Source organism: Paramormyrops kingsleyae, chromosome 12 (assembly GCF_048594095.1).
Source record: "Paramormyrops kingsleyae isolate MSU_618 chromosome 12, PKINGS_0.4, whole genome shotgun sequence".
Lineage (NCBI taxonomy): Eukaryota > Metazoa > Chordata > Actinopteri > Osteoglossiformes > Mormyridae > Paramormyrops > Paramormyrops kingsleyae.
Window position 1 is genome coordinate 20,341,608 of NC_132808.1, and position 12,328 is coordinate 20,353,935.

The 12,328-nt window shown below is 47.0% G+C and overlaps 1 protein-coding gene across 6 annotated transcripts in view; it reads right to left on the reverse strand.

Annotated features, from left to right (window-relative positions):
- Window positions 1-5,338: 5,338 nt before the first annotated feature.
- dhx15 (DEAH (Asp-Glu-Ala-His) box helicase 15) overlaps window positions 5,339-12,328 on the reverse strand; it is a 28,706-nt gene continuing 21,716 nt past the window's right edge. For 5 of the 6 annotated variants that reach the window (XM_072697644.1, XM_072697643.1, XM_023832323.2 and 2 more), the window contains exons 10-14: window positions 10,606-10,797; window positions 8,123-8,245; window positions 7,283-7,473; window positions 6,291-6,460; window positions 5,339-5,882 (exon numbers count right to left, since the gene is read on the reverse strand). In XM_072697644.1, coding sequence (XP_072553745.1) covers window positions 5,765-5,882; window positions 6,291-6,460; window positions 7,283-7,473; window positions 8,123-8,245; window positions 10,606-10,797 — 794 coding nt within the window. In that variant the 3' untranslated portion in view covers window positions 5,339-5,764. Of the gene's footprint in view, window positions 5,883-6,290; window positions 6,461-7,282; window positions 7,474-7,887; window positions 8,026-8,122; window positions 8,246-10,605; window positions 10,798-12,328 lie in introns of those variants that run through there. The other variant, XM_023832325.2, reaches the window with a different exon arrangement.

Below are 12,328 nucleotides of genomic sequence, written 5' to 3' on the forward strand. Positions count from 1 at the left end.
AGATAGTCGATAGCGAGAAGACCCCAGACAGTAAATTGTATGCATTTAGCGCGATTGTTTCTAAGTTCACAATGGCTGATGAATGGCTCTGTCAAAATCCCAGCCCGCCGCTGATTGAGACGGAGATAGGCTTGTCCTCGCCGGCAAACGATCTCGTTGATCTTTCATTTGAACAGCGCGTGGCGTACGTCAGTCTAACAGAGCCATGCAGGGGTGGCTGAAATGTGGCGAGCGATGCTGCAGGATGTACGGCGCTCCCCGCGAGCCCGGCGTGTCAGCCTTTAACCCGGAGCGCGTGCCGAAAGCTCACGCCGAACTACAGGCTCTGTCAGTGAATGCCATGATTGAATCGTTCCATTGCTCTGTCACCAGAGGGACTATTACTTCAAATTAGCATACAAATTCAAACCAGGAGAGATGGATTTGTCATATCCCGGCTGCCATCTTCTTCGAAGATTGGGAACGCTCGTGCTGGGTGATGGAGATAGCACACCTGGCTGTACTGGGGGTGGAGGGGGAGGGGGCAGGCAGGTGTGTGTGTGTTTTTGGTACATTGCACTGAAGACTGGGTTCCAGTGTCTCCTGTTGACCTTTTGGCTCACGGCCGAGGTCATTACACACCTAAGTGACTGTCGGGGAGCTGGTCATCAGAATATAGTCTCCCGTCCCCCCTCCAGGTTCCATAAGAGAGCCCAGCACCTCGCCAGACCCTGAAACTACTGCCCCAGCCAGCCAGGGTGGCCCCGCCCTCTGCGGCGTTATCACGCCGCTGCACCTTCCACACGTTCGCCCGTCCAGGCCTCAAATCACCATGCATTCCACGCACATAAAGAGAAATTTACAGAAACCGGGGTGCAGTAACTTATGATATAATGTATATTTCGCGTATAAATTTTCAGAGTGAAAGAGGCAGCTTTAAAATGCATATTAAAAAACATCCAATGGAGGACGAAATGACTCGGGACCTGGGGGAACTGTAATCATAGCCTCCATAAACATAAAAAGGGCCCACAGTAACCCTGCAGACTCCTTGTCTTCTGAGCACAATGGTGGGGGTGGATTTGGTGTAGAATAACATCATTAATGGTGCTAGCTTAGGGTTTGCCTTTAGTCATCTGCCAAGAAGCCCAGTCGCTCTTTTCATTAATACACTTTGCCAATGTGTGCCTTTTAGCAGCAGGAAATTGCCAGCTCCACCCAGGAAATGTTTACATTCAGAATGAATCCCCACCCTCCTCCGACCAGATAAAACTAGCAGCTCCTCCGTCGCATCCTTCGCAAGAAACGGGCTAACATTTCGGCCGCGATTTCACAGCTTCCCTCCACGTCCGCGTCTATGAAGCCGTCAACTTAAAACTTCGATGCAGCCTAAGCCACCGAACGGTCGGAGAATATCAAAATAAACACGCTAATCTTCCCAGGGTCTGTGTGTTGCGTGAGCAGTACCTGTGATATTCCAGTCACACAGCCTAAGCAGCCCGACCACATCTATCTGGTTCGGGGGGAGGAAGGGCAGTGAACATTGCTTCAAATACTCCTCCCGTTGTGATAAGCTGCCTTTAAACTTCATTTGTGCGTTGGGTTTCTGTAGGGGGGTGAGTACTTAAGGTTTCTTTTGAAGTCCTTTTGTTTTTTTCCCTAACATGCCGCTACGCACATCACCCCGCGTCTTAAGGCTGACTCGCGCGGAGGGAAAGGGATGTTGGGTAGTTGTTCACGCCTGGCGGATTATAGACAGAGCCGAGCGTCAGAGCCTCAGCAAGGCACCCGTACTATACGTCATGTCCACTTTCCCAGACCTCCCCCCCCCCCGCCTTCCAACGTGAGTGAGGGGGTTTCAGACCCTAGGCGAGGCAAGCTGATTTGGAGAAGGGCCACCTGTCCCCATTGTGTCGCCGCGGGTGGAAAACCTCCGAAGATGCTGTCAGGAAGCGCAAAACAAACAGCCGAGATGCGCTAAGCCGCCATGAACAGGCTGCTTTGCATCAAAAACCCCAAGCTTTTTTTTTTTTCTCCCCTCCCGTTCTCTTTTTGCATAATCCACCAAGGGAAGTAAACAGTGGAGTTCATACAGCCGTCAAGGGGGCTTACTTTGAATAATGCTCTGATTTTGTGGGGTTCCCATGCATGGGAGAGAAAACGTGCTTGGGTTACAGGGTGGAGCAGCTGGTCTCGCAACATCTCTCATGTCCTGACTCTGTTATGGGCCGCATCTTTCCTTCAGATCCACCCCAGAACTACTGCTCCACTGCAGGAAGACATGTTAAACTGCACACCTTCTGTCCCCTTACGCTCGATTATTTTTATATGACATTCCCACCCAAAATAAGACATCTGGCCCGTCCTACTTCCCATTTCGAACTCGCAAAACACACAGGTGATAAGCCCCTGTAAATACGAAAACATAAAATACGCCAGATTGCATTTTTTTGCTGGCACGCTGCTTTGTTAGTGCTTCACCCCCCGAAGTGCTAAATGGATAATGAAGCTATTTTGGACAAACACTGACTCATGTCGCTCTCTCCAGCAATTTGCCTTTAGTCAGCAATTTTTACTACATCGATTTCCAGTTTTGAGGGGGAAAGACTCCGACGTGTTTTAATATCAAAAATGCGAGAGTAACAAAGCAGGTTGGGTGGGGATTGAAGCTCATCGCAGGGCCTGTCTTTCAGTGCAGTCAAACAAATGGCAAGGCTTCCATCTTGACCATTCATGAATTTATTCAAACCGCAGTGGAGACAGACAGGAACAGACTGCTTCCCATCTAGGATGGTTCTGCTCCGGAGGAAGCCCGATGAGGCGTTCCAGTTACCCATGCCAGCATGTCATTATGTAGGATTTGAATGTGGAATATTAAAGCTTCTGAAAGTAACACCCGCTCCCCCCCGACTCCCCAGCTCACCCACCCAAAAAAAAAAAAAAAAGAAAAAGAATAACTGAAACTTGACAAAACACTGTTGGGGATCTATGCAAATGTCACACTGTTTGGTTTTTGGCTGAGAAGGCAGCAGCGGCCTTTGACGGAGCAGTTTGCTCTAACATCTAGAAATTCATGTAGCTCAGTTTCCCGCTTAATGTATCAATGGCCCCGGTCTTAACTGAACAAGATGATGACGAACAGCGAATTAGACGGCACAATTTCATCAGGAACCTGGCTAATCGTGGATAAACCACCTGGCTCTATGTCAGTTTGCATATGCTGTATGCGGGTAAAACACTAAGCAGGAATCTCCAGAGTCATTAACCTTTTAAAGCCATATTCTCTGTGCACGGTGAGCAAAATCCCCCTATTGGCTAACTTTGGTCACTTCACCTTCAAGTGCATCTCAGCTTTCATCGTATCTGTACAGATTCCCATCCCTGGTATGAATATGTCCTTTGTGTCCGTGGTGACAATGCTGAGGATAGGGCATCACCTCCCATGTTGAGAAAGTCCACAGCAGACGTCAATTCTGTATGGGCACCTGCACCTGGTTGTAAGAGAACTACAGTTGGGACACCTTTTGCTACTTCTTTTGTGGAAGCACATTTCCGACCTTTTATTTGCCATGGACTTTCAAAACAGATACCTAAGAGCCGAAAACCAAGGTGAACGCCAAATGTGAATCACCGAAATGACAGCCAGCTATTCACATTGGAGCGTTGAAGCACAAAGAAAACTATTATCATCCTTTCCTGTGATGACATCTGTCCAGTTTGCTTGTTTGCTAAGCAATGCATTCGTAGTGGCATATTCTGAACTTTAAAAACAAGTGGTGGGCATGATAGATATTACAATCTTCATTTGGCAATTTGTGTTAAAGAAAAACGTCTCAATAAGGCATACCTATAATTATTATGAATACATTATTTGTTCTCAGCTTTAAAACAATGAACAAAAGTTACCAGTATAAATGTATATGTCTGTTGGCAGGCATCTCATAATACAGACTCTCTTTTCACACGTACAGGTATTTCAACACACATTTTATATAACATCTGAAGGAGAACATCAGGTCCTAAATTAGTATATCTAGTTTAGCCTAAATTGTGCAAATTCATTCACACAACAGCTAATCTAGGAATTCATTCTAATTAGGAATTCAGCAGCAAATAATAACCAGCATAAACCATTGTTCTTCCTTGCCTTAAATTTATCACAAGTACTTTAGATCAACTTTTATCTGTGTGCATTCAGTGAGACCTACAGGTGGAAAGACTCAATCTGTGGTGGGATTTCATGCGAGGAATTCACTAAAAAAAGAATCAGATTGGAACCATGCCCACATACGGACAAGTGTTACATATAGATTCACGTGTAACAGAGACAGAGAGACATGACCACTGCACATTTTTGAAGGTGAAATTCTGTGTGGCTTCTACGTTTGACCTTTGTTTGCAGTGTTCTAGGCTGCAGACCACCACCTTTTATCATGCCACAATTGAGAACGCAGATTGAGAACCCTAACCCTCCCCAAGAGATGGGCATGTGCCGGGTTCACAGAGGCTTCTCAAAACCTACATTCACCATGCAGAGCCTCCACGAGGCGCCAATAATGATCCCACATGGCTCAAGCGTTGCCAAAAATAACCAAAACGAGGGGGATCTATATAATTTCAGTAAGTTGTCACACAGCCTTATAAGTCATACGTCAAGGAAACTAAAAAGTAGTGCAGCCAAGTATTTCTACCAGTCATATATGTCCCTCAGTCTCTCTGCCGGAGACAAAAAATTATTCACACGCCAAACATAAGTCCTGCAGATAAACAATCTCTTAAGTCTATCAAGACCATTAGCTGGAAATGCTCTCAATGCCACATAAAAGGCAACAGCTCCGTCACACAGAGATTTGTTTGGTCTCACTGACGTACACGTACCTTTCCTCCAGTGCATGAAAGGGCCTCCATCGATCTCCTCCCCAGTGTTTATATTTAACAACAGCTCTCTCAGATCACCTCTCAGATTTGCACTTATGTCTGCTAAAAATACACCCGCTTTAATTGATTGGTGGCATTTGCAGTTTTCCAGTAAATGCCCAAGTACTTCAAGGCTCTGGTTCCACAGGTAATGGCAAATCACTGCAGGCCAGACGACAGCACAAATACACATTTTAAAAAATAAAAAAAAAAATGATTTCCACCCACAAAGTAACAGAAGAGAAGATGGCTTGAATGCTTTTCTAAAAGCCTTGAAAAGTTTATTAATTTCATTATTCACAGTGGTAATGTATGTTCGTCCACATAGCACAACCCGATGCTATTCAGACACATTAACATTTTATTCTACAGAGAATTCTCCAGTTGTGACCCCCCCCCCCCCCGCCCCACAGAACTTAAACACAGCTCACATGTCAAACCGTCAAAGCCTTGTATTAAGTCTTTATTAAAGTCAAAGCTGAACTGAATAAACAAGGACTTTCTGAGCAAGTACATTTCTTTAAGGAGTTCACAATTTTATAAAAGGAATGTCAACATCCACAAGACTGATCATGCATAACATGGTCAATAGCTGCGCTCCTGCTGAAAGCCCTAACCAGATATAGCCTAATGTCCTCCAAAAACCCATTCTATGAATGCCATCGATGACAGTGTTTGCAAGTGCTTTCAAGCAAAAAAAAAAAAAACACAAACATTATAAAAAATAATTAAATCTGAAGAGTAAAGAAAAAACAACAGCAGAAAAAAATCCCTAAGAGACTGTTTCACAGAAGCATGGCAAACGATTGGAGATATTACTGATCCACGATGTGCGGGGGCCTCCACTTGTGTCCCCCCCCCCCCCCCCTCAGTACTGGGTGTACTCCTTGGTCTGGAGCTTGGCCACGATGCGCTCCAGCTGCCTCTTCGCTTCGCACTGCGGGAAATTGCTCATCTCGTAGTACTGGGGGGCGATTTTAACCAGCCTGAAAAGACCGGGGGATAGGCGGTTTGATGCACAGCAGAGACACACCGACCTAATGATCTCCACATTTACATTTAAGTTACTGGGCTGACGCTGTTATAGAAAATGAATTATAACCCATTTGTGGGAATCCGGCTTAAAGTACCTCCGACTACAGCCAAGGCCCCCCACCCCACGTCATTATGAATCCTGCTGCTGAAGAGCCAAGCCACCAGCAGACCTTTAGAGATACATCTAAACGTACGGTATACAGCCCTCTTCAGCATCCACTGAGCTGCTAAGTGCATAAATGTGCTATATTAAGCTTGAATATAAAATGTCTACACATATAACAACAAACAAAGGGAGGGTGAACATGTGACCACAGAGGCGTCTCGTGCTCCGGAGACGGCAGCCGGCAGCAGCTCACCACTCGGGCTTGATGTCTGTACACGTGCGGATGTAGTTCTTGGTGGTGAGCACGAACTCGTTGTACAGGACCCACTCTGGCTTGTGGTCCAGGACGGTAGATGGGTGGAGCTGCACCACCTGGTTGTCCTTCACGGTCAGGTAATGCCCTGTGCGCTCCAGGTGAGCCACCTGCCCACGCCGCGGGAAAACACAAAAAAAGATGAACACGCACGTAAACGAAAGTGCACGCAGAGAGGCGATGCGGGCACTCAACATGGGATCCATCCATCCCCCATTATTTTTCTGAGCGTTATAAAACTGGTAGGAGTCTAGCAATCTGGAGGACAGACTGACACCATCCGGGGGTTTCAACTCAAAAGGTACTCAGGTCACATGCACAAAGAGGGGCGGGTCCCATGCAGAGGGGTGGACCAATCAGCATCCACATTGCACCAGGCTGCAGAAGAGCAAACCAGCAGCAGCCTAGGGCTTCGCTCTGTTAATCCCGGACTTTTAATATATGCAGATGACAGGTACCATGATTATCAAGACGAAATCGGTCTCAACAAACACAATTTAAAACAAAGAAAATAACCCTAACTGCAGCATAAGTAGGGAATTTGTCTTTCAGGGGAAAAAAAAGGTTAATGTTGACAAATATTTAAATATTAACAGAGTAATTCGACTTGTCAGGTCAGCCTTTCACGTCGCCTAGAAACGCACTTTCACTGCGGCATTTATATTTCCAGACAACGCATAAATTTGCCATTTCTCCATCCTCATATAAGTGCGAGTACATGCATAAAAATCCAATCCATTATGATATGAAACACTCCCTTTTTATTTGAAATAAAATAAAGCTCGAGTCAGTTCAGACATGTTATTGTTTGTGTTCCCCAACAGTCCTGCAGATTTGCCGTTATTTGCTGTAAAAGTCGCAGAGGCAGTGAAATTTGCACGGCCTGGTGGGGCGGCCCTCACTGGCCTGAGGGGGGCGCCGCGGGTGCTGACCTGCATGAAGAAGCCGGTGACCAGGGCCCTCCGGATATTGATGTAGTAGTCGCGGCTGGTGAACTCGGTGCTCCGTCGCGGCAGGTTGAAACGGTCCATGATGCGGGAGAGCTGCTGGCGCACGCTGTCTGCCGACATCAGCGACCGGTAGTTCACAAAGTTGTCATAGCACCACTGCACCGACTCGTGATCTGCAGAACAGTGTGAGGGCGTCACGCTCGTGTGTGTAAGTTGGGAAGGGGGGGGGGGCCTTATGTAGGTCACAGCTTTGGGACAGTGGGGACCCATAACTTCATTACAGGGCTGTCAATCTCATTCTGGCAAGCCGCCTGCATCCAAGGCTGCTCTAACCTCCTCGTTCGGCTGGTTCTGACTTTTTTTTCCCCTCAAACAATGACAAAGTACGTCTGAAGGCTGCCGCTTTTTCACCATGCATAACTGGAAAAACTGTACCTCAACTGTGGATTTTAGCAGAAACTACTTCAAAACAAAGTTGTGAGTTTTTTGTCCTGGTGGCTGGACTGCAAATCCTGCCTTCAACCCACAAATTTTCCCTGAAAGTTGGAGGACCTGCTTGCAGGGCTGGATGTAGATTAACATCATACCCAGGACGAAGCAATTGCAGGTTAAGGGCCTTGCTCAAGGGCCCAATGGAGTAGAATCACTCCTGGCATTCATGGGATTCAAAGCAGCAACCTTCCGATAGCTGGCACAGATCCCTTGCCTCAGAGCCACCCCTCCGCCTGTGATAAACAGCAAGAATTGAGAACCGCAGGTTTTAGGACGAGACCACATGATTGACACTCTCCCACATCCACGTGTCTCAGCAGGCATACGTACTCTGTTTGAAGGCGTGATAGACGTTCAGCAGTGTCAGGTGGTCGCCGTCTATGTGAGCGAAACGCATCTTGGACTCGTCAGCCGCCTTCTTAGCCTCCGTGGGACGAACGAAACACTGCGGGACTAAACAAGGTTGGTATGGGCCCAACACAGACGCCCATAGGGATGAGTCAAGCATTCACAGACACAGGAACAAGGCCTAGAAGCTACATCAGTTCACAGAGCTCTAGGGTAGTGCGGCACGAGAGAGGGGGGCATTCCGGCTGAAGAAAGAGCAGCCTATTGGCTTAGCAGGTCAACACGTCCACAGAAAAAGGCTACATAGCTGCAGGACGTCAGAGGGGAGAAAAACAAATCACATGACATACAGACAGATTGAGTCGCGTTTAAGTCATTTATTGGCCACATGAAACTAGAGACAGCCTTGGGTGGAGTTAAGGCTGACTTATAGCTTGGCACCAGACTGAGATCATAGGTACAGCACAGCCACGTTCCCCATGCTGTAGCCCGAAGCGCGTCTCCCCAAAAATGCAACTTCATATCGCGGCGACGTAGACCGCAACAACTGTGATTGGTCCGCTTGGTTGGACTTCCCGCTAAGCAAATATTTTGTCATCGCTTTTTTCCAGCTGGGGATGGGACAAGTCTGTGTATAGCTTGTTGCTAGCCTGCTGTATTTTCCACGGTTGTAGCTGTTCATGGTAGGGCTGCACAATATTGGAAATTTTTTTGAGATATTGTGATGTTAATAAAGAAAAAAAGTTTAAAATAAAATTTCTCACAAACCCATCTATGATTCGTTTAAACAGCAAGTATGAAAATGATTATAATTGGCCCAGAGAGCACATGCAGCCCACAGAAAAGCAGGAGTAAACTTTAAACTGATTTTTAAAAAGTATACTAGATAATCTTGTAAAGGAACTATCGTTAAAACTGAAAAGCTTGCAAAGTTGTTTCCTATAACAGAGTAAAAATAAGTTAGCAAAACCCACCACAGTCAGTGAACTGCAGAGCGACACAGACATGCCACAGCACAAGTATAAATGCTCACCACAACAGTGTAGGTCACTTCTGTAGGCTACAGCGTAAGCTGTGCATAGGCTCAATGCGCAAGTATAAATCAGCCTTTACGGTAATGCGGCACACTGTGGTATTTTGAAACCTTGCCGACAAAATCTGTTCAATCAAATATATCGCACAGCACCCACCACGGCCGGCAAATTTCATAAAATATCGGAATAGCACTACTTTTGAAAATAACGCATACCACGCCGTAATGTCTGGACAGCATGACGGTATGAAAAATGAGATATTAGCCAAGCCTAGCTGGGTGGGAAAAAAAAGTTTCTGATCGTTAGGAGGAAAATAATCATTACCACAAGAAAGGATGTAAATGCACAAAAGACAATACCGAACTTGCTTGTTAAGGGGAGAGAAAACCTGGGGCAAATATAAAGATGGTCTAAGCATACCGTCAAGTTGAAGGAGAATTAGTCTACCAGTAAAAACAGGCAAATTCTGCATAAACTTTGATTTTTAACAGACACAGTCTCACCTTTCTTTTCCTGGGAAAAAGAAGAAAAAATAAAGATGGCACTACGCCAGGCGTGCCCAATCTTATCCGCAAAGGGCCGCTGTGTGTGCGGGTTTTCACTGCAACTCCCTAATTAAATTACTAATTAGACGACTGATTGGCTGAAGAGTCCTCACACCTGGGTTTGAACAGCTGACCTACAGGTTATCCCAAAAACCCGCATACACACCGGCCCTTTGCGGATAAGATTGGGCACCCCTGCACTACGCAATATTCCGAGAGTGAACGTCACGAGGGAGAACACAGCGTATTTGACGGACGATGTGGACGGGCCGTTCTGACGCTGCGCTGACGTTGATCGAGTGGAGCGAGGTGTGATGACGGAAAGTGGTGACGCACATCTGTCCGGTCGCCCCCCCCAATTCTCTTCTTCCTCCAGAGGTGCTCTAACCACCACCTTTTTGACCGCGGGGAGAACATGCTGACTCAGAAGTTACCGAATGCGAGAATCGGGCTGTTCTGGAGATGCAGCGTCCTTGCCCAGTGCTGCTGACATCGTAATGAACTCAGCAGAAAAATGCAACTCCCCGACATGCCGAATACTAATCTGTGCTGCATACTAACTGCTAGTTAAATCCCCTCATCCCATTCAAAGGCATCCGTTTTCATCTCAACCCACGGTGCTCATTGTGTGTCATAGTCTGCCTCTACGAACTCTTTTTTTTTTCGTGAAGATGCAACTTTTCCCTGCTAATTCCGTGGGGAATTACTAATGGTGTGTGGAACACACAGAGTACAGTCCCTCCGCCAGAACAGTCTATGTATGAAAGTGAGGGTGCTGAACACTGTTTTGTATACGACTGGGCAACTCGTCCACCATGACACTGGGGTGTTCTGGAGTGTGGCCTGGTGCTACAGCAGCTGTGGATGGTGTCCTCCTAGGCATTACCTGATAGCATGGCGGTGATGGAGAGGATCTCGTTGGAGCAGTTGAACTCGCAGCTGGCGATCACCATCTTGGCCAGCTGGGGATCCAGAGGAAACTCGGCCATCATGGAGCCCAGCTCCGTGAGGTCGCCGTCGTCGTTCAGGGCGGCCAGGTAGTTCAGCAGCTCCAGGGCCCGCATGAGTGTCTCGGGAGCTGCGGCGAGAGGAATCCTGCTTCGGTGGCATTCGATACATCCAGGATGCTACATTCCTCATTCAACGCCACAGTGTCACTAATGCAATTACGATATAATGCGATTTTAACCTGTTCGCTTAAAACAATGTAACCCCTGCATAAAATGCAATTACTGACCTTCAGCTGCAGACAGCCCAAGTTCAATCAAGAGCCACACATTCGCCCCAAAATTACAAGACTCCACGATTAGCTCCCGGCCAAGTGCGCCAAGCACCCACCCCAAGTTGCCGGCCTATGAAATTTCCCCCACTAAAAACACTGAACACCACATTCCGCCTCGAATGAGATATTGATTCAGAGTGCTAGCTAAGCGACTAAGGGCTACATTAGCTTGCCTCAGTCAAGGCCTTCTGCTAAATCCAGCTCATGAGTAATATGAACTTAACTACCAGAAAATATAACTTCACACACACACACACACAACACATCACTGAAGGCACAGTTCAAGAATTTAACAAAGTTCTTACTTTAATCACACCTGAGTGGCTTCCTGAACGAGGGTTTTACAGAAATCGATTAAAACTCAGGGCTATATGCCACTAAAAGTTCATGACATACAGGCTTTGAAAACATAACTCTGAAAATGTCACAGAGACTCTTATGACCAAAGTCTTCTTGAATCAGTCTTGTCTACATCCTGTAATTTGCTCATCTAGAATCTAAGCAACTGCCGCATGGCTTATTAAGTGGGGAAAGAGGCAGACCAACAGAGAAATAAAAGTCAGCCCTTCCAAGCGTGTGGATAGCAAAGGTTAGTGGCTTGGTTACTGAACAAATTAAGTCCCCTATTCAATTTAGCAAAGCTAAATGCAATCAGGACTAAAAGTCAATGGCATTCATGACTGCAGATTTTCGTAATGACACTGTAATCTCTGGCCTCGAGAGAGGTGACCCAAACCACCACCCCACCCTGGGTGAGCTGGAGTGAAGCCCTCGTGCCATCACAGAGTAACTCCTCTTGTCTCAGTTAGTTTTGATCAAAATGGGAGAAAATGCGGGGGAAAAGCTAACCGCCCTCCCCTCCCCATAATGCTAATCTCCAACAAAGTAACAATCCTCCCCCCCTCCCCCAAGCAGGCTCTCCCCCGCAGAGACCACAAACTTCCCCAAGTCCGTCGTATGGAAATGCTGTTTGGGACCGTATAAAGGAGGGAAGGTTTAATTGAAGTGCGGAATTAAAGACTGTACAAGGTGGCAGGTCCTGTAATGGGAGATGGGGGGGGGGTTTGAAGCTCAGCGACTCTAAGCTCCAGCCACCCCCCCCCCAAGGGAACGATCTCCCTGACAGCCCAAAGCGATGGAGCAAGCAAAGGCTGGCTGTGGAGAAGAGAAGCTCCTTTCTGCTTGGAATTAAACCACAGGCTCAGGAAGGTCCAAGGCTGAGTGGGCGAACCATCCAGACATGCACCAGGCACAGAGCATTTAATTACAATTAGGGAAGCGCTGCATCTCAAACAGAAGAAGCCGAGGCCTCACTTGTCTGACCGGC